This window comes from Balaenoptera acutorostrata, chromosome 1 (assembly GCF_949987535.1).
Source record: "Balaenoptera acutorostrata chromosome 1, mBalAcu1.1, whole genome shotgun sequence".
Lineage (NCBI taxonomy): Eukaryota > Metazoa > Chordata > Mammalia > Artiodactyla > Balaenopteridae > Balaenoptera > Balaenoptera acutorostrata.
In genome coordinates, this window is record NC_080064.1 from 23219161 (window position 1) to 23241802 (window position 22642).

Below are 22642 nucleotides of genomic sequence, written 5' to 3' on the forward strand. Positions count from 1 at the left end.
TAAATGGGGCCGGGACATTTACCACTCCCCTCGCCCGGGTCACTGCGAGATGTGGCCCTTTCTTCCCCGGCGCCCATGACCCATTGGCCCCTCTCCCCGCTCAGCGACAGAGCGGGGCACTGGTGCCCGCGGCCGGCGTGAGGCACATCAGCCACCGGCGCTTCCTGGCCACCTTCCCGCTGGCCGCCGTGCGCCGCGCGGAGCAGGACCTGTACCGCTGCGTGTCCCAGGCCCCGCGTGGCGTGGGCGTCTCCAACTTCGCAGAGCTGATCGTCAAAGGTGAGCTCGGGGACGCTTGCAGAGGGCGGGCTTCCGAGGGGCGGGGCGAGCGGAGGGTGGGGGCGCAGGTTCTACCAGGGGGCGGAGTCTTGTCAGGGGGCGTGGCCCATGGACGGGTAGGGAAGGAAGGGTTTGACCGGGGGCGTGGTCTGACCGCGGGGCGGGGCTTGGGGAGGGCACAATCTCACCCGCGATCAGGTCCGACTGGAGGTGAGGGGATGTGACTGAGAGGTGGGCCCGCGTGGGGACTGGGTCAAGGTGTGAGCCCGGCGAGGCGGGATCTGGCTATTGGGCCCTAGGGTTGACCGGAGCGGGCAAGCGGTCAGTCCTTGGAGGCGAGGACTTGGGGATTCAGAAGGGAGTGAGGGAGAGGGTGTAGGCTGAGGGGTGAGGACGGGGTCAGCTTTTGGAGTGGGGAGCTCCTTAGGGCCTGGGGATTTAGTGGGGAGAGGCAGTCTAGTCTAGGGCTTGGGGGCTTCGTGAGGGGCCTGGGGGAACAGGAGGGCTCTTGGGCTTTTGGGTGTGGTGGGGTGAGGAGCTGAGGGCCAGGGATTCATAGCGGCATCCGTGGGCTCCATCTCTCTCCCATCTCCTTGCAGAGCCCCCTACCCCCATTGCGCCCCCGCAGCTGCTGCGCGCTGGTCCCACCTACCTCATCATCCAGCTCAACACCAACTCAATCATTGGCGACGGGCCGATCGTGCGTAAGGAGATTGAGTACCGCATGGCGCGCGGCCCGTGGGCGGAGGTGCACGCGGTCAGCCTGCAGACCTACAAGCTGTGGCACCTCGACCCCGACACGGAGTACGAGATCAGCGTCCTGCTCACGCGCCCCGGTGACGGCGGCACCGGCCGCCCTGGGCCGCCCCTCGTCAGCCGCACCAAGTGCGCAGGTGGGTGCCTCCTGGCTCCACTCCCTCCTCCAGATACTCGGGTATGGACTCAGGGCAACCGAGGGGCGAAGGGTACATTCCGAGCGGTAGTATGGCCTCGATCTGTGCTTCTAAAACTTTCTAAAACATCGTGACCTTCCCTCAATCCTAGTTATGGTAAAGAAAATAATGATAGCTAACATTTCACTTTGTGATGGACATTTATACATATATTGTGTGTGTGTCATTTATTGATTTAAAACTCAGAACAACACCATGATCTAGGTACTCTTGTCATACCCGTTTTACAGATGAGGTGTAAAATCTGTAACCTCTGTACAGATTATTATTAACAGAGATGTTAAGTGACTGGCTCAAAGTCACACAGCTAGTAAGCAGCAGAGCAGTAAAGGATTGGAACACTTGACCGGCTGTCTTCAGAATCTGTGTTCTTAATTCTACATTATATCATCTAGATAAAATAAACAACTAAACACCATAAAATAAAAGTGTTATTAAATTCTAGCTGGATTCTCTTGTCTGGGCAATTGAGCCTGAAGTCCGCTTTTGCTTGTTTCAAAGGGTAATGCAGCTGTTACGCGCAATGGCACACGTGCACCAGGGGAGACTTTATTGTTTAATCAGAAGCGAAATTGACAACAGAACAATTTTCTTACTCTGTGATTTCAGCGTTTTTGTTGTTGTTGAATTTTTATTGAGATATAGAAGATTCATATGCGGTTGTAAGAAAAAATATAAGAGAGATTTCCTTATACGCTTTACCCTGTTTCCTGAATTTTGCAAAACTGTAGTGTAAATCACACTCAAGATACTGACATTGATAAAATCCACAGATCTTATTCAGACTTCCCCGGTTTCATTTGTCCTGATTTGTGTGTATCTGTGTATATTTAGTTCTATACAGTTTATCAAATGTGTTGGTTGCTTTGTGTATTTACCACCACAGTCAAGATAGTGAACAGTGCAATCAGCTTAAAGATCCTTCGTTGCTCTTTTATATCATTCTGTCCCTTCTTCCACCGCCAACCCCTGGTAACCACTAATTTGTCCTTCATTTCTAAAATTTTGTCACTTTAGAAATGTTATATAGATAATGAAATCATACAGTGTATAACCTTTTGAATCGGCTTTTTTATTTGGTAACAGCTTTATGAGATATAATTCACACCTCATACAATTCACTCAGAGTGTACAGTTCAATGGTTTTTAGTATATTCACAGAGTTGTGCAACCATCACCACAATCAATTTTAGAACATTTTTCATCTCCCCCAAAGGAAACCTTGTATTCTTTTGCAGTCCACCCCTCCCCTCATTTCCCCCTAATTCCTGCAGCTCAAGGCAGCCACTAATTTACTTTTTGTCTCTATAGATTGGCCTCTTTGTGGACATTTCATATAAATGGAATCATACAATATGTAGTATTTAGTGACTGGTTTCTTTCACTTAGCACAAGTTTTCAAGGTTTATCCATGTTGTGGCATGCATTAGTATTTTTTTAAAAATAAATTTATTTATTTTATTTTTGGCTGCGTTGGGTCTTTGTTGCTGTGCACGGGCTTTCTCTAGTTGCGGCAAGCGGGGGCTACTCTTCTTGTGGTGCACAGGCTTCTCATTGTGGTGGCTTCTTTTGTTGCGGAGCATGGGCTCTAGGCGCGCGGGCTTCAGTAGTTGTGGCTTGCGGGCTCTAGAGCGCAGGCGCAATAGTTGTGATGCACAGGCTTAGTTGCTTCGTGGCATGTGGGGTCTTCCCGGACCAGGGCTCGAACTTGCATCCCCTGCATTGGCAGACGTATTCTTAACCACTGTGCCTCCAGGGAAGTCCTGCCACCAGGGAAGTCCCAGTACTTTTTATTGTTGAATAATAGTCTGTTTTGTAGACATACCATAATTTACTTATCCATTCATCGGTTGGTAGGCATTTGTGTTGTTTATACTTGTTGGTTATTATGAACAGTATTCTTATGAATATTAAAGTGCAGGTTTTGGTATGGACATATGTTTTCATTTCTCCTGGGTGTATGTGTGTGTGTGTGTGTGTGTATGTATATATATATATATATATATATATATATATACATACATGGTATGGTAACTATGTTTAACCATTTAGGGAACTGCTGGACCGTTTTCCAAAGCAACCACTCCACTTTACATTCTCATCAGCAGTGTATGGGGGTTCCAGTTTCTCTACATTCTCAGTAACACTTGTCATTATCTGTCTTCTGATTATAACCGTCCTAGTGGGTATGAAGGGGTGTCTCATTGTGGTGTTGCATTTCCCTGATGGTTAATGATATTGAACTTTTTTCATGTGCTTATTGGCCATTTATATGTCTTCTCTATAGAAATGTCTATTCAGATCCTTTACTCATTTTTAAGTTCAGTTTTTTTATTATTGAGTTGTAAAAGTTTTTATATGTTCTGGATACTAGACCCTTATCAGAGATATTTGCAAGTGTTTTCTTCCATTCTGTGGTTTGTCTTTTAGTTTTCTTGATGGTGTCCTTTGAAGCACAAAGGTTTTTAATTTTAATGAAGTACAATTTATCTATTTTTTTCTTTTGTTTGTGCTTTCAATGTCATATCTAAAAAAACATTAACTAATCCAAAGTCACAAAGATTTACCCTTATTTTTTTCTAAGAGTTTTATAGTTTTAGCTCTTACATTTAGGTCCTTGATCCATTTTGAGTGCATTCTTGTATATGGTGTGAGGTAGGAGTCCAATCTCATTCTTTCACTTGCAGATGTCCACTTGTTCCAGCACCATTTATTGAAAAGACTATTCTTTTCCCATTGAATTGTCTTGGCACTGAGATTTGCTTTTTTGCTCATTGTAATTTCCTGGAGATTCATGCAAGTTGTTGTGTAAATCAAGAGTTCATTCCTTTTTAATGCTGAGTAGTATTCCATGGTGTGGATATACCAGAGTTTGTTTAACCATTTATCTGTTGAAGGACACTTGAACTGGTCCCAGTTTTTGGTTATTACAAGTAGAGCTGCTATGAACATTCATTTACAAGTTTTTCATGAACATAATTTTTCATATTTTTCTGGGGTAAATGCCTGAGGGTACAATTGATGGATCATATGGTAATTGCATATTTAGTTTTATTGGAAACTGTCAGAGAGGCTGTATTGTTTTACATCCTCACCAGCAATATATGAGTGATCCAGTTTTCTACATCCTTGCCAGCATTTGGTGCTGTCATTATTATTATTTTAAAAAAAAATTTTTAGCCGTTCTGAGAGGTGTGTAGTAATATCCTATCCTGGTCTTAATTTGCATTTCTTTAATGCCTTGTGATGTTAAACATCTTTTCATGTGCTGTTTGCCATCTGTATATCCTCTTTGGTGAATTATTCATGTCCTTGCCCGTTTAAAAATAATTAATTAATTAATTAATTAATTTTTGGCTGCATTGGGTCTTCGTTGCTGCACGCGAGCTTTTCTCTAGTTGTGGCGAGCGGGGGCTACTCTTCGTTGTGGTGCACAGGTTTCTCATTGCGGTGGCTTTTCTTGTTGTGGGGCACGGGCTCTAGGCGTGCGGGCTTCAGTAGTTGTGGCACTCGGGCTCAGTAGTTGTGGCTCGTGGGCTCTAGAACACAGGCTCAGTAGTTGTGACACACAGGCTTAATTACTCCGCGGCATGTGGGATCTTCCCGGATCAGGGCTTGAACCCATGTCCCCTGCCTTGGCAAGCGGATTCCTTTTTTTTTTTTTTTATAGATCTTTATTGGAGTATAATTGCTTCACAATACTGTGTTAGTTTCTGTTGTACACCAGAGTGAATCAGCCATATGTATACATATGTCCCCATATCCCCTCCCTCTTGAGCCTCCCTCCCATCCTCCCTATCCCACCCCTGTAGGTCATCGCAAAGCACCGAGCTCATCTCCCTGTGCTACGCAGCTGCTTCCCACTAGCTAACTATTTTACATTCGGTAGTGTACATATGTCGATGCTACTCTCACTTCACCCCAGCTTCCCCCTCCCACCCCGTGCCCTCAAGTCCATTGTCTATGTCTACATCTTTATTCCTGCCCCGCAACTAGGTTCATCAGTACCATTTTTTAATTTTTAGATTCCATATATATGTGTTAGCATACGGTATTTGTTTTCTCTTTCTGACTTAGTTCACTCTGTATGACAGAGGTCCATCCACCTCACTACAAATAACTCAATTTCGTTTCTTTTTATGGCTGAGTAATATTCCATTGTATATACGGCAGGCAGATTCTTAACCACTATGCCACCAGGGAAGTCCCTGTCCTTGCCCATTTTCTAATTGGATTATTCACTTTATATTGTTGAGCTTTGAGAGTTCTTTACACATTCTAGATACTAGTCCTTTTTTGGGTATGTAGTTTGTAAATATTTTCTCCTGGCTTTTAGCTTGTCTTTTTATCCTCTTCACCTGAGCTTTCACGGAGCAACCATTTTTAATTTTGATGAGGGCCAATTTATCAAAATTTTCTTTTATGAATTGTGCTTTTGGTGTCAAATTTAAGAACTCCTTACCTAGCCCTAGATCCCCCAAATTTTCTCCTTTAAAAAAAAAAAAAGTGTTATAGTTTTACATGCAAGTCCGTGATCCATTTTGAGTTAATTTTTGGATAAGCTACATGTTTAGGTTGAGGTTTATTTATTTTTTGCCAATCAGTATTCTTAAGTATTTAAAAAAGCTGATCCGGGAACCATGTAAAATATAGTTTAATGTCATATTTAGAGAGACCCTTGGGTGTTGGGTAAGAGTATTCCAGTGGAAGTTACTTTCTAGCTGAGGGATCTGAGTCAGGTTACTTAACCTCCCTAAGCTTTAGTCCCCTTGTTTCGTAACATGGGAATGATAATAATCCTTACCATACAGGGTAAGTGTGAAGATTCATTCAACACATGTTTATTGAGTGCCTATTATGTGTCACGTACTGTTTAGTTGCTAAGGATATAAGACTGCGATCAAGACAGACAAAAGCCACTAGTGAGTGAGTTCCTCCTGCCGGAGCTCTGCATGGAACTCACATTCTGGCGGAGGAGACAGTAAACAAGTGAAATATATGGATGGTCAGATGACCAGGGCTGTGAAGGTTAAAGCAGGAAGGGGGATGGAGTGTGGGGGCAGGAGAATTGTCATTTCAAAAAGGCTCAGGGACCGTTTTGCCGAGAAGGTGACATTTGAGCAGAGGCCCGAAGGAGGTGAAGGACAGTGCCACGCAGGAAGCTGGAGGAATTGCTGGGGGAAGGGGCATTCCAGGCAGACGTAATAGCAAGGAAGTCTATATAGCGTGCTTGGCATGTGTGAGGAGCAGCAAGCAGACCAGTAGAACTGTGGTCTAGTGACTGAGAGGGGAACTGGCAGGAGAGAAGGTCAAAGTCATGCTGGGGATGTGGGACTCAGAGCCATTTTATGCTGGGTGGGCTGGGGAGCCATTGCGGGTTTGGAGAGCAGGAATGACATCACTTACTATGTTTAAAAGGATCACTTTGGTCCTTTTGTGGAGAATAGATTCCAGGAGGGCAAGGGGACCAGAGGAGAGACCAGTGAGGAGGCTATGCAACAATTCAGCTGGGACATGGTGGAGGCTGGGAGCTGGGAGGAAGTAGTGGTGGTGGTGGTGAAAAGTGGTTTATTTTCTGGGTTTGTTTTGAAGGTAGAGCTAACTGCATTTGTTCATGGATTGGATGTACAGTGAGAGAAGGAAATAGAAGTCAAGGCTGGCTCCAAGGTGTTCTGCTTGAGCAGCTGGAAGGATGGAGTTATCATTTACTGAGAGGGAGCAGACTGCGGGAGGAGCAGGTGTAGTAGATGCGGTGCCGTAGATAAGGAGTTCTGTGTTGGAAATGTTCACTTTGAGATGCCTATTCAAGTGGAGATATCTATCAGGTGGATGGATTTACGAGTATGGAGTTCAGGGAAGAGGTTCGGGCTGCAGATATAAATTTGAAAGTCATCAGTATAGACATGGTGTAGATGGTATTTACATCCATGAGACTGGATGAGATCTCTTATGCTGGTGGTTCTCAACTGGGGGGTGATTTTGTCTCCCAGGAGACATCTGCAGGGTCTGGAGGCATATTGGTTGTAACAACTGGGGGTGGGGTGCTAATGGCATCTAAGGGGTAGAGGAAGCCAGAGAAGCTGATGAACATCCTACAGTGTATAAACAGCCTCTTCAACAAAGAATTATCTAGTCCGAAACGTCAATAATGCTGAGGTTGAGAACCCCTGATTTAGTCCTTAGATTTTAGGGAATAAGTGTAGGCGGAAAAGAGAAAAGCAGTGAAGCCTGAACCGTGGGACCTTACAGTGTTTTGGGTTAAATGCAGGTGATGGCATGCAAATGCATTAAACGCCTGTGAAGTATAGTGCCTAACACACAGTAAGCACTCAGTAAATGACAACTATTGTTGCTATGGAGTTTTTAACTCTTCAAAGCCAGTTCTGGTCAAGTACTTGGAATAAAAGAAATCAGAGCTGGGGATCCACAGAGAATCTCTCTTCTACTCTCCTTAGTGTACAGATGAAACCCAGAGAGAGGAAGGCACTTGCCTGTGATCGTACAGTGGGTTAAGAACCCATGTTTTATGGTGACAGCTGTTGTTCGTTCCCATTTCACAGATGAGAAAACTGAGATTTAGAGATTTAGTCACTTGCCCAAATCTACGCAGTGAGTCTGTAGCAGAGTCAGAACCAAAGTTTGAATGTCCTGCCTTCCAGTCTAGTGTTTGAAACCACCACCACCGTCACGACCACACCATCAGGAACGGCAGCAGCAGCTGCCATTGTGGGCTGAGTGCCCACTTTGTGCCAGCACTGCTAAACACTTTACATAGGCTGGCCGGGACGGGACCTGGGGCAGGGACCAGGCAGGCAGGAGCCGGACAACTCACCCTGCCTTCTCTTCGCTGGCATCACCACCCCTCCTTGCTTAGGCACCTTGGCCCATAGTTGTTTTGCTATTGGCCAGCTGTGTTGTCATCTCCCTGGTCCCCATGAAACTCCGCTCCCACAATATTATTTAATGTAAAAACAATAATATAACGTCAGTAGAAGGCATTTAAAAGAAATCACTCTAAATCTCACCATCCTAGCCCAACAGCTGTTTTAGTTTTCCTGCCTTCTTCAAATCTCTGCCCACATGCCTACAGTACACATTTCACACCCTTGTCATTGGGATGTAGAAAGCATTCTGTATTCTGCTTCCTTTTCTTGGTGTTGTTAACATGTGTTATGTTGTTTATAATTATGTTTATTGGCTGTAGGAGTCCACTGAGTGTCTCCATATGGCTGGGCTATTTGTCTCTAGATTCCTATTATTGTGAATAATACTGTATTGAAAAATTTAGTGCTTATCGTACTTTATTTCCTCCTTGAGTTATTTCTTTCAGACGAGTAGTCGGGGTGGTTTAAGAAAGGACTTTGACATATATTGCTTTAAAAATGGTTGCACTAATTTATACTGTTACTATAAAGGGTGCTGCTGTATATAAGGGTGTAGAGTGTACATATTAATTAATTAACTACTATAAGTTAGACCACCTCATGTAACTCTCACACTTGCTCTTCAAAGTAGGTGTTCTTATATCTCCATTTTTTAGTCAAGGAACTTGATGTTCAAAAGGGGGTTAAATCACTTGCCTGAAGTCACAACTAATGAGAGGTGGAGATGATAGGATTTGAACTCTGGAGCACCCGACCCCATCCAAAGCCCCTTCCTCAAGAAACAGTTAATGTTTCAGGGTTATTGAATCCTCCTTAACATCATTAAAATCAACACATTTTGGCCTAATTTAACAGATGTTAACTGTTAACCTTCTTGTTTTAATGTGCATTTTGACCTTTGATCTCTGAGTAGCCTACAGCCATGTGGAATTTAGAGAGATGGGGCTTTGAGGTCCCCAAGTTCTGTTTTGCCAGTGTGTGCTGGCAGCTGAAGAGAGTGTGTCTGGGTGCCAGATGGTTTTTGGAAACACAGAGAGACTCATGAATTCACACCCCTCAATCAACATATCAGCCTTTAGTCAACAAACTATTTGAGCCGCTGGATCTGCCCAGATTTGTTCAGGGTCGGGAGAGAAAGAAAAGTGAGCTTTCTTTTCAAAGACCCCTTCTTCTAGCGAGGTGGATGGGGGCTACCACAGCTGTTGGAGAATGAGATACCCAAGCACGAGGGTGAAAGTTTCATCCTCCAAGTTAGAGGTTACCATTTTGTGCCCTGCAAAGTGGTTTTAAGAAACCTGAGTAGGTTGCCAGTATTTAAAAATCTGGAGATTTCACACACACAAATCAGAATTTCTGGCTTCTCTTAAGAAATGGGAGGATCTGGCAACCCTGAGCCTGTAGTCCTGCATGGCGATATCACCTGGAACTGAGTGGCAGCTGCCCCTTTTGGATGGGACACTTACAGTCTTGTTGGTCATAGTTCCGACCCAGCCTGTGTTACTGGTTTATATTTAACGTTTCATGTCCTTCTCTAAATGCTGCCGGATGGTGAAGGAAGCAGTGCACTTTGGCCAAACCTGGAAGGATGGCAAAGAATGTAGAGCAGGTGTTCCCGGGGGTGGGATGGTGTGAGCAGAGCTGCAGGGAAACGAGATCCACTCTCACTAGTGCAAATAAAGCCATGGTACTTGGCTTTAGTAGACATAGACATAGACATAGACATAGACATATACATAGACATAGACATACACACCTTGGAACAGGACACATCGGGCAGCCAGGACCAGGGCCAGACAGTCAGGGAATAAAGCAAGGATCTCTGAACAAGATGGCAGAGTGAGCACACACAAAATCCTCCCACTCCTCTCCAAACACATAAGAACGATGGGTTAAAACAAAACTATATAGAAAACCATTAGGAAAATCTCTGTGGGCCAGGAACGGGAGAGAAAACACAAGTGTGGTAAGTGGGCTTGCAGCCAGCAACCCTCAGGTTGCAGTGAGCAGGGAGCCAGCCCTTTAACGTTTTTGTCAGGTGGGGATCGAGTCTGCCTCGTTTGTGGGGAGAAGAGAGCCAGGCTCTCTGTAAGAAGTCAAGAGGTGGGCCTTGCTCTTAGCATGTGCTGGAATCTCTCTTTGGTGGTCTGATGTATGACTGGAGACTGCCACTTGCCTGTGGTCCAGAGAAGGAAGGAAAGCTCCTGGGCGGAAACAAACTTGCATTGTGCTGTCCTTGGGACCAGTGTCTAAAGCTGTGCCACCTACCCAGGCATTCCCAAGTAAAGAGCAGCCTGATGTTTCTCTTTGCATCATCTTTGTAAACAGCATCCTGAGCAAATTAATCGTATAAAAATGATAATAGGGTCATACTTAATGATCTTAAGAGGCCAAGCAGTAGTGCTTTCTTTCCTGTTCATTAAGGTGTGTCCTGAGGTCCTCTAACTGGGGAAACTTTGCAGGTGTCACAGAACCTGCACAGTCAGGGGGCAAGAGAGAAGAGGATCATTAGTAACCTTGGCTTCTTCCATCATTTTATAGATGAGGAAACTGAGGCCCAGAGATTTGCTTAGGATCACACAGCTGGTCAATGCAGATGCAGGACTGGGGTCTGAGACCTCCCGGGCTCCATCCTGGCTTTGCTTCAGAAGCCTTGATTTCTTTACTTATAAAATGAGGATAACTTTCCAGTTTTATGGAATCATCAAGAGGCTGTAAAGCACAGTAATATACACCTCCCTTGTGTTGGGGTAGCTGCCTCTCCAGAGGCGTTGGTGTGATTTATTTTTATTTTTTGGACAGTGAATTCCTCATGGGGAGGCGGGGTAGTGGTGGTTAAGAGTGTGGATTCTGAAGCCAGCCTGTCCAGGTTTGGATCCCAGCTTTACCACTTACTGTCTGTGCGACTGTGGGCAAGTTACTTATCTCTCCTGTGTGCCTCCATTTCTACATGTGTGTAACAGGGCTAATAATCGCACCTGTCTATTGGATTACAGAGAGGATTAAATGAGATAAAGCATTTTAAAGCCTCTGAACAATGCCTAGCACATACAAAGCCTCTAATAAATGTTAACAGTCATTATCATCATCATCATCACTATCATCATCTAACAGATTGTATTTCCCTTTTTGCTTTGGCAGCCAGGAAACTCACCACCTAATTTGAATCTTATCTTTAGCTCCACATAGAACCTAATGACATGCATTTCTATTTTCCTAACATTCTCTGGCATTATTTAACTATTTGCCTCTCATTTCCCCCATCATCCTGACTTCTCTATACTATTGTATCGTATATATTACTATAAGCTGTTTTAGAACAAGTTTGGAATTAATAAATTAAGGAAAATACAGCAGTTGGTTGATTCAGACTGTCTTGACGTCCTCCAGCATGATCTTGAAATAGGAGGTGAACTGTATTATTAAAAAAATTATAGCTAAAATTTTCGAGGGCCTGTTGTGTATTAGCCATTATTGCACATGCTTTGCATGTATTACCTTAAACCTCACAGCCATCCTATGAGGTAGGGCCTATTATCCCATTTTGCAGTTGAGAAAACTAAAGCTCAGAGAGGTGAAGCAGCTTAGCCAGTGGTTGCCAGCTGCAAGTGGCAGAGCCAGGATTCAGATGTGGCCCCGCCTGACTCCAAACACACTTTTACTCACTGTTTGCTCTTCTAGGGGGGTCTCTTGGACTCTTGGGGGCAAAGGAAGGTTGATATCAGTCAGCTGAATGATGTTTTCTCTCCCATCTACTCTTCTTTTCCCATTTCTTCTGCCTTTTCTCTCTGCCTCCTGGGTTTCCCAGAGCCCATGAGGGCCCCCAAAGGCCTGGCTTTTGCTGAGATCCAGGCCCGCCAGCTGACCCTGCAGTGGGAACCACTGGGCTACAACGTGACACGTTGCCACACCTACACTGTGTCCCTGTGCTATCACTACACCCTGGGCAGCAGCCACAACCAGACCATCCGGGAGTGTGTGAAGATAGAGCCGGGTGTCAGCCGCTACACCATCAAGAACCTACTGCCCTACCGGAATGTCCACGTGCGGCTCGTCCTCACTAACCCCGAGGGGCGCAAGGAGGGCAAGGAGGTCACGTTCCAGACGGACGAGGATGGTAAGAGGCCCCCTTATTCCCAGTGTCCTCAGTGCCTCCCACAGACGCTGCATGTCTGAGACTGAAATTGCTATAGGAAATTATTTGCTTAGGATTAAACCGACTGTATAACAGTAAAGTAATGATACTGATATCTATTCCCCTGAAGACTTTGGGTTAAGTTGGTATATTTTTTCCTTAATTGTCTGGGAACATTTAGCAGTGAAGTCATTTGGGCCTGGAGTTTTCTTTGTGGCAGGGTTTTTTAATAGTAGTTTTAATTTTCAAAACAGATATTGGAATATTCAGGTTTTCTACTCTTGTATCAGTTTTGGTATACTGTGTTTTTAAGGAGTTTGATCATTTCACCTAAATTGTCAGATTTCTTGCCATAAAGTCAGTTATAATACTATCTTATTATATTTATTGAACATCGGTAGGATCTATAGTGCTATTCCCTTTTTCATTCCTGATATTGGTAATTTGTGTCTTTTCTCTTATTCTCATGTTTCTCATGGTAAGGGTGTATAAATTTTATTAATCTTTCCAAAGAGCCAACTTTTGTCCTAGTTTATTTTCTTTATTGAATATTTTCTATTCTTTATTTCTTTTTTTTTTTAAAATACTTTCTTTGGATTTGATCGGCTTTTCTTTTAGCTTTTTGAGATAGAAACTTATTAGATCATTGATTTTGAGCATTTCTTTATTTCTAATATATACATTTAAAGCTATAAATTTCCCTCTAAGCCCTGCTTTAGCTGTATCCCACAGGTTCTGATATATCCTATCTTCAGTATCATTCAGTTTAAAATATTTTCTAATTTCTGTTATGATTTCTTCTTTGACCCAAGAGTTACTTAGAATTACATTGCTTGATTTCTAAGCAATTGGGAATTTTCTAATTATCTTTTTGTTATTGATTTTTAGCTTACTTCCACTATGGTCAGAGTATACACTCTAGTTTTGGTCTTTTGAAATTTGATCCTTGCTTTATGGCCTGACATATGGTTAAATTTTGATAAATATTCCATATCTACTTGAAAAAAATAGGTGTTCTGTTCTTGTTGGGTGCACTGTTCTACTTACGTCAAGCTAATATTTATTAAGCACTTACTATGTGTCAAGCACTATTCTGAATGCTTTTCATATATTAATGCATATGATCCTCACGACAACCCTATTTGGTTATTTACTATTACCATTCCCATTTTACAGATGAGGGCACATAGCTAGTAGATGGGTAGCAGAGCTGGGTTTCAAACCTGGCCATCTGTTTGAGAGTTGTTTTTCTTAACAGCTACACTCTAATGCCAGCAAAAGCGTTCTCCAGATTGCTGTAAAATCCCAGGTAACCCCAAGCTCCTTGGTTAATAGTTTTTTGTTTTGTTTTGTGTTTTGCTTCCTCACATATGCAGTTTTCTGTTCTGCACAGCAGCATCCCAGATATAAAATTCAACTCCTTCCTTGATTTCCAGAAAACCCCACTCACCGGAGGCAACGTGTGTGCTCTATGCCCTGCACTGATGCGCTGAGGATTTGCTGGGGATGGGAGTGAGGACTAGAGGGGTTTACCCTGAATCATTGCAAATGTAGGAAAGGAAAAACTTAACTTTTTTCTTCTACTCATCTTAGGTTCATTGGTTGGGGCCTTGTAAATTAGACGGAGAAAAAAGAGATTAACAAGAGAAAAACAAACAGGAGTTGATTTTTATTTATTTATTTTATTAAAAAGTTTCAAATTGAGGTATAATTGATTTACAATATTGTGTTAGTTTCAGGTGTACAGCAAAGTGATTCAGATATAAGATATATATATACATATACATATTTTTTCGGATTATTTTCCTTTCTAGGAAACAGTAGTTTATGAACACATGCATCACCCATAACAGGGGAGTACTCAGTGATGAGTAACTCGAAGGGGTGGTGAGAACTTGGACTTATATAGTGTCCTAACAAAAGAACAATGAATTTTTAGAGAAGTGACAAGACAAAGGAAAAGGACTTTGAGCTTCTAGGGGCAGCAAATTAGGGGAAGTCAAATATTTGGGGAAACTAATGGTAGTCTGTGAAGTTTGTTAGGTAGATTCCTCCAGGCTGATAAGGGTCTAGTTTTCTCAGTGATTAACTTCTGTCCTTCCTGGTAGAGAGGGGAAGGGGGCACCTTTACAAATTTATGTCCTACTTTTAGGCAAATAGGGGGAGGGCAGAGAATTTTTTCTCATGTATGCTCCTACGTTGCCTTCTCAATTCAGCTCAAAATGATCCTTACACCAAGTGGCATATTTTGGGTAGCATATACTGATACCCTTCTCAGGTAACCTCAAACTGAATATCAGACTGCTCCATTCTTTTTTTTTTTTTTTTTTTTTTAAATTTTATTTATTTATTTATTTATGGCTGTGTTGGGTCTTCGTTTCTGTGCGAGGGCTTTCTCTAGTTGCGGCGAGCGGGGGCCACTCTTCATCGCGGTGCGCGGGCCTCTCACTATCGTGGCCTCTCTTGCTGCGGAGCACAGGCTCCAGATGCGCAGGCTCAGTAATTGTGGCTCACGGGCCTAGTTGCTCCGCGGCATGTGGGATCTTCCCGGACCAGGGCTCGAACCCATGTCCCCTGCATTGGCAGGCGGATTCTCAACCACTGCGCCACCTGGGAAGCCCCCAGACTGCTCCATTCTTAAAATCTGTTGACCTTTCCCCTCTCCCCCTGCTAGGTACGTTGTTGCGGCTGCTTCACACCCCCTCCCCCACCCCTGGCCAGGCCTCACTTGGGTTACTTGGTTTTCTTTCTTCTTTCTCTGTCCCTCTTCTCCCCCCTCCCTCTGATAACTGCTCATTATTTAATATTTTTTACTTTCCACTGAAGTATTAGTATCATACTTAGGGGAAGTGTGCTTATCGTAAGTGGTCAGCTCAAAGCATTCTCAAAGATGGCACACATCAGGATAACCCACACCCAGACCAAGAAGAAGCATTACCAGCAGCCCAGAAGCCCCCCTTTATGCACCCTCCCCCTCACAACCCTCCAAAGGTAAGCATTATCCTGACCTGTAATGCCACAGATTAATTTCTGCTTGGTTTTGAACATTACATCAGTGGGATCATACAGTGTGTACTCTTTTTATGACTGGCTTCTTTCTCTCAGCTTTATGCTTGAGAGATTCAGCCATGTTGTGTGTACAGTTCTAGAGAATTCATTCTCAATGCTGAATAGTCCATTATGTGATTATGCCACATTTATTTTTCTTATTTACTATTGTTGGGCATTTGGGTCGTTTTCAACTATTTTAAATTGTGCTGCAAATAAAATTCTTGTAGATTCTTTTTTTTTTTTTTTTGGTAGATATACACATTTCTGATGGGTTTATGCCTAGGAGTAGAACGGCTAGGTTATAGGATATGTGTTCATAATAAGTAGATATATCCAGTTTTCCCAAGTGGTTGTATCAATTTATGCTCCCACTAGCAGTGTGTGAAAATTTCGGTTGCTCTGCATCCACACCAACACTTGGAATTGTCTTTTTCCTTTTATCATTTTGGTGGGTGGATAGTGGTGTCGCCTTGTTAACTGTTCATTTTAACACAAGGCACTTGAGCTGCCCCTGATTGTTATCTGGGTTTCTGCTTTCCCCTATCTTAGGAGTTCAGCTTCCCCACAAGGGTTTATCAAGGTGTTTTCCCAAACAAAGGTCGTTCTCTTCCTTGAAGAAATTCCTTGAGCCTGCTGTTAAGATGATACCTTAAAACAAAACAAAACAAAAACAAAACCGTACCTGAAAGGGCTTCTGCTGAAATGTTGACAGTATTTATCTCTGGGTGATGGAATTGTAGGTGCCATTAATTTTCTTTATGCCTATTTTGATTTTCTGCATTGAACATATTGTTTGTGTAATTAGTAATTTTTAGACAAGAAAACAACTCCACCCATAATCCTGCCACTCTAATGCGGTTGTTTTCATTTTTCTGGCAAATGTCTATATTTTCTGAAAACCACTCAACTGGAACAAAATAGGAGCATTCATTCTTCTCTGCCAAATGCATCCTGCACAGTGATGAAAGTGCCAGCTGCCCTTTTCGAGTACTCAGGCGTAGGCTGAACCATATGAGAGTGCTGATATTTATTTGCCTTGGGGCTTTATGTACATCACATCATTTAATTCTGGTGAGGGAGGTGTTATTATCATCCCCATTTCACAGATGAGGAAGCTGAGGCTCAGAGAGGCTGAGTGGTCCAAGCATTCCAGCTAGGAAATAGCAAAGCTGGAATCTGAACTCAGGTATCTGGTTCCAAAGCTTGCTTTTCCCTGCCCCATGTCGCCTTTCCCTTGCAGTGCCTGGCGGGATTGCGGCTGAGTCCCTGACCTTCACTCCGCTGGAGGACATGATCTTCCTCAAGTGGGAGGAGCCCCAGGAACCCAATGGCCTCATCACTCAGTATGAGGTGGGTTTGGACCCTATTACAACTGGGGCCCCTGGTGGAAGGTGGGCCCACAGGTTGGAGAGGGAAGTGTATGGGGCGGAGGAACAGAGGTGAGCATCGGGATTCCTTCCACTATGGCTGGGGTCTGTGCCCCATGTGTTATGGGGACAGGGGCCCTGAAGGCAGAAGAGACAGGCGAAGGTGCCCAGAGGCCTGGACTAAGGGGCATCCACGGTCCCCCCACCAAGCTTCTCCCCTTTGCCCAACCTTATCCCTAGCTCACCTGAACCATGATGGGTGGGAGGCTACGGGACCAGTGATGCCCTTCCCCATCCCTGTTCCCGCCTACCTGCCCATCCTGCCCCCAGATCAGCTACCAGAGCATCGAGTCGTCAGACCCGGCGGTGAATGTGCCGGGCCCACGGCGTACCATCTCCAAGCTCCGCAATGAGACCTACCATGTCTTCTCCAACCTGCACCCGGGCACCACCTACCTGTTCTCCGTGCGGGCCCGCACGGGCAAAGGCTTTGGCCAGGCAGCGCTCACCGAGATCACCACCAACATCTCAGGTGAGCCCCACCCGACCCGCCCTGGCCCCTTTGGAGGAGGCACAGAGTCTCAGGGTTCCATGGGTAGGGGGTGAGGCTTCTGGGGGTGGTGATGGAGGGCTCCTGCTGAGATAAATGTACCATTTAGAGGTTGAAGTCAGGGGTCAGGGAGGATTAAATCAGAGGAGTCTAGAGACGATGATCGGTGGATTCCAAGGGCTGAGGTCAGGGGTCAGGGAAGCGCAGGTCAGAGGGAACAAGGAGGTGAAGGCTGAAGGGGAAGAGATCTGAGGACAGGGGTCAAGGAGGCTGGAGGCCTGACCTTCCTGGTCCAGTGGCCAGGCTCTGTGCTTATGTCCTGTCCCCTTCCCCAGCTCCCAGCTTTGATTATGCCGACATGCCGTCGCCGCTGGGCGAGTCTGAGAACACCATCACCGTGCTGCTGAGGCCGGCGCAGGGCCGCGGGGCGCCCATCAGGTGGGGACGCCTGCACGGAGGGGCGGGAGGTCAGGACCATAGGGAAGACGCCCTTGCTCTGACCCAGAGTCCCCACCCAGGCCAGCTCACCCTTGTCCTTCCTCAGTCTCGCACTAAGGGTTCAGAGTGTCAGGAGGAGGACATTCTGTGATCCTGGGCAGGCAGGACGCCTGCAGTCACTCCCCTCTGGGGCCACAGGGTGCCTGGTGGTGACTGTCATGAGACCTCTGGACAACATCCAGCCTGGAGAGGGGACTGCTCAGGCCTCTCCAGAGGGCCTCCTTCTGACACCTTGGAGAAGTGAACTCTGGGGGCCTTATTTTTCCCAGCATTTTCCCTGGAGGATCCCATCCAGGGAGACACAGAGATGGGCTTTCTGGAAGGCTAGTGCAGCCAGCCAGATGGGCCATCTCTCTGGAGTGGCCAAGAGCTTGGCCTCCCCACTTCTTTGCAGAGAAAGCTGATGCCATAGTGGCTGTTTCTGTTGGGGAGAAGGTGCTGGAGACAAGATGTGTGTGTGTGTCTGTGTGTGTGTGTGTGTCTGTGTGTGTGTGCACATGTGAAGACACGTGACGTGTGTGTGATGTGTGAGTGTGTATGTGAAAGAGTGTGAGCGTGTTTGTGGAATGTGTGCACATACTTCGTGTCAGCCAGACATCGTGTTAGGGACTTTACCTGCATGAGTCATGTTATCCTCGTGGCAGCCTGTGGAGTGGGTATTAGTACCCTTATTTTACACATCAGGAAACAGGCTCAGAGAGCCTGAATAACGAGCCCTCATGGCCACAGAGCTGGTAAATGATAGCGCTGGGATTTGGAAGCCAGGTTTGTCTGCAAAGCCTGTACCTTTCCTTGAAGTCACAGAGCCTCCCTGCCCCTCTGGTCCACCCTCTCCTACCATAAAGTTTCATGCACTGGGAGAGGGTGACAGCCTGCATTTGGGCATGGGAGGGTCCTCTTAAGCCCCCCAAGAAGGCAGTGGGTTTCTCAGGTGCCCTTGACACCCCCTCATTTCCTCACTCCTCCCCCCTTCCACTCTTTTCTCCTTCTTTGGCTCCCCTGTATTTGCCACTGCAAAGCCTGCCCTGGGCTGATTCCCAGACCCCAGGAAAAAGTCTGGGCATCTCAGGGGCATTTGGCGTTTTGCGGGAGCCTCAGGGCCCTCTTGCCTCTGAATCTGGGAGGAGTTGGGAAACCAGCATCACCTTCTCCTTTCCTTTTCCCTTGGGGGATCCTGTGAGCAGGCCTGGTCAGCGTCTCTCAGGGGTGATGATGGCAAGGCTGGGTCTGGGCGAGGGGTGGGCCATGTGAGGGGGAGAGGCCTGATGGCTGTGCAACCTTGGGCATGTCCCTTCACCCCTCTGAGCCTCCCTTAGGTGCATCATGGGGATCATCCCAGATCAAGATGTGCTTTGTTCATGGCTCATGATTATTATCATCTCCTGGTGGGACTTCGGGCCAGGAGAGGCCTCACATCAGCCTGGGAAATGGAGGGTTGAGAAGGGCCTGGGCTGGTTAGTGATGGAATGAACCTGTCTGGCCCAAATCCCAGGGTGCTGGGGTGATTCCCTCCCAACTTGGAAGCTCAAAAGAAACAGCTGGAGAGCAAGGAAAAGGCATTTCTACTTTGCCAGAGTGCAGGCTGTCAGTATGGGGTATCCCATGCCAAGACGTGACCGAGGCTGGGACTGGAAATATTTAAATTTGTCAGCATTCATTTATTTACTCTTGGCTTTGTTCCACAGAGGATTTGGAGGAGTTCACAGCAAGGCCATTCAGTAAAGTGATGAAAATAAATAGAAACACACAAGTCGGGATCAGGAGACACAAATCAGAGGGAATACAGACCGGGGAACACAAATCAGCCATCAGGACTGGGAGACGGCAGGCTCAGAGTTGCAGTCTCGAGGCTGCCTCGGGTTGGGAGGGTACTCGAGATGTAGGGTTAGTGTGACCTCGTTTGCCTGCTAAGTGACCGGCTCCCCCACTGGAGAGCAGTTCCAGGAAGCCTTACTCCCCCAAGTGCCCAGCACAGGGCCCATGTCTGAGTTTAGTAAACACTTTCTGGATGAGTGAATGCATCATGTCTTACTCGAATTCTTTGTGGCCTAGAGGGACCTGTCGGGAACCTGGTTGGAGCCTGAGGCTTGGGGTTCCCAGGCCCTGGAGGACTCATTGAGGAGTCAGGGTGGGGCTTTAGGGCTTGGTTCCCTTAAGCAGGGCTCACATTCTTTCAGCCTTAGTTACAGTAATAACAGCTGACAGGCACTGGCTGCTTGCTAAACTTGCCTCCTTCCTCACCTCTACCTTATGTAACAGTCCTGTAATCACTCCCATTTTACAGAGGAGGAAACTGAGGCCCAGGGAGCTTAAGTGACTTGCCCAGCTAGTAAGAGGCAGAGCTGAGATGAGCCCTCTCCTGGGCCTGACCCCAAAGCCCACGCCCTTAGCCACCAGATGGCTATTCCTGTTCTCTGGCAACCGTGACCACTGCGCTTTCCCCTCCCCATGTCCAGTGTGTACCAGGTTATTGTGGAGGAGGAGCGGCCGCGGAGACTCCGGCGGGAGCCAGGCGGCCAGGACTGCTTCCCAGTGCCGCTGACCTTCGATGCGGCGCTGGCCCGAGGCCTGGTGCACTACTTCGGGGCCGAACTGGCGGCCAGCAGTCTGCCTGAGGCCATGCCCTTCACCGTGGGTGACAACAATACCTATCGTGGCTTCTGGAACCCACCGCTTGAGCCCAGGAAGGCCTACCTCATCTACTTCCAGGCAACAAGCCACCTGAAGGGGGTGAGGGGCCGGCCGGGGTGGTGGCGGGGGCGGTTGCGGGGCAGGATTGGCGACACCTTGGAGCAGGCTGCTGCAGAGGCCAGAGACCCACCCCCACCAGGCCCTACCCCCGTCCTGATCCCGCCCCCGCTGATGAGCCTTGCCCTCTGATAGCTCCTCCCACTCCCAGCCCCACCCACTCGCCTGAGCCCCGCCCTCCTAACCCCGGCCACCTTCTCTCCAGCAGTACCCCCTTCCTGAACCATTTTTCCCCAGACTCTTTTCTATCCAAGCTCCCAGCCTGGTCCCTGCTGCCTCCTGAGGCCCTGGTCTTCTATCTCAGGCTCCTCTCTCTCCAGAGGGGGCCCATCTCAGGTTCCCACTTTCACCAGACCTTGAGGAGGCCTGGGACCCGCCTCCTCCCTGAAGCCCCGCCCTTCTCCAGGCTCCTCCCTCCTCGGATCGCTCCTTCCCAGGCTGCCCCCCTCCTAAGCAGACCCCTGGATCTAGGCCCTACCTTCATTTCTGAGTGCCTCCCCCAACCAGCCCTCTTCTCGTGCTGTTTCTTTCTCTGTTTCCACCTATCTCATCCCCCCTTTCCTAAGGCATTACCCTATTGCAGGCTCCTTCCCTCTTGGCCCCTCCCTCCCTGGTTCCCCCCAGGCCCTCTTGCCAGGTGGGGTGTCTTTAGTAACAGTCCACACCAGAAAAGCCCTGACCAGGCCCAAGACACGCTGTCTAAGATTCCCTCTGGGGAGGGTCAGGTCTTGGCTTCAGCTGAGCTGAGACCCCCATCTGTGCCTCCAGGAGACCCGGCTGAATTGCATCCGCATTGCCAGGAAAGGTAAGTCCCCCCTGGGTTCAGTCCTTCGGTAGCGGGTTTCTTACTTGCTGGGCTCTGGGGAGGTGGACCCTGGGTCCCCAGGCCTGTGGGAGCAGAGGAGGGTGGTCCGGCAGGCTTGGGGGTCAGGAAACATTTCCCTTTCTTGCTCCCTGTATGCCCCACCTCAAGGGCTCCTTCTTCCAGACTGGGCAGTGGGGACAAACCCTCATCCTGCCATGGTCACAGAAGGGGCCTTGGCAGGGGCCTGGAGGAGGGTGAGCCATTATGGTCGGGCCACGGGGGTGGTGGGTACTGGACACTGAGGTCTGTATCTGCCCCCTTTCCTGTGGTGGGGAGAAGTGGGGACAGCATGGACCCTGTGGTGTAGGGATTGTCCCTGCTCCCAGATGGGGAATGTGGTTGGTTCCCCATCCTGAGATGCCCTAACCATGCCCTGGGTACATAATTCTCTCCCCCCATTGCCTCCCAGGAGGGCAAAAGGGTGGGGTCTGAAGGCCCCACACATCCTCCATCTCCCGTCCACTGAAGGATGGGGAGGATTTGAGGAAGCAGAGAGGTGAAGGGAACTATCCCTGATAGGGGCACAGGGCACGTAAAGCCTCTGACACGGGAATGCGGAAGGTGTGAGGGATGATGAGGAGATAGTTTGATTGAAAGGCGGGACACATGCTGAGGATGAGGGGCAGATGTCTTTGTGCACCTGTTTGTGCAGCCGGGTTTATTCCTTAGGGCTTAAGGTGGTCCTGATCTCCCCTCTGATCCTTTGTTCTGCTTTGTTCTTCCCAGCTGCCTGCAAGGAAAGCAAACAGCCCCTGGAGGTGTCCCAGAGGTCGGAGGAGATGGGGCTCATCCTGGGCATCTGTGCAGGGGGACTTGCCGTCCTCATCCTCCTCCTGGGGGCCATTATTATTATCATCCGAAAGGGGTGAGTGAGGCCGGTGCCCTGGCCCACCCGAGACTTCTCTCCGTCAGAGGCCTGGTGAGCAGAGAGGAGGCTGGGGGCTGGTCAGGCAGTTGCCTGGCGGGTGTGTGGAGGGCTGCCAGCCTGGGCATCAGGCCTGTGAATGGACCCAAGCCGGGTCGGGGGAAGCCCGAGACTCTGCAAATGGAGCTGCCCTAGAGTGGCTTGGCTGGAGCCCAGTTCTGGCTGGTGCCAGGTGCCACCGTCCAGGCAAGGGCACTCACTGCCGGCTCAAGGCCAAGGAGCCGTGCTGGGCGCGGGCACCGCCCTCCTGTGCCTGCTGGGCTGTTCTGACGGGGGTGGTGTGGAGGTAACCTGACTTTGAATCCTCAGCCCCCCGAAGGTCTTCTGCTCTCTTGTCTCCCTAACCACGGGCTTGTGGTGTTGATCCTGAGGTGGGGGCAGGGCTCACTC

The 22642-nt window shown here is 47.5% G+C and overlaps 1 protein-coding gene across 8 annotated transcripts in view; it reads left to right on the top strand.

Moving 5' to 3' along the window:
• Nucleotides 1–22642, top strand: part of PTPRU (protein tyrosine phosphatase receptor type U) — an 81374-nt gene that overhangs the window by 20305 nt on the left and 38427 nt on the right. For all 8 annotated transcript variants that reach the window (XM_057549163.1, XM_057549168.1, XM_057549188.1 and 5 more), the window contains 9 exons: nt 105–279; nt 879–1172; nt 11922–12230; nt 16540–16649; nt 16997–17198; nt 17552–17654; nt 20171–20444; nt 21231–21267; nt 22054–22192. In XM_057549163.1, the coding sequence (XP_057405146.1) occupies nt 105–279; nt 879–1172; nt 11922–12230; nt 16540–16649; nt 16997–17198; nt 17552–17654; nt 20171–20444; nt 21231–21267; nt 22054–22192 (1643 nt within the window). The remainder of the gene's footprint in view (nt 1–104; nt 280–878; nt 1173–11921; nt 12231–16539; nt 16650–16996; nt 17199–17551; nt 17655–20170; nt 20445–21230; nt 21268–22053; nt 22193–22642) is intronic.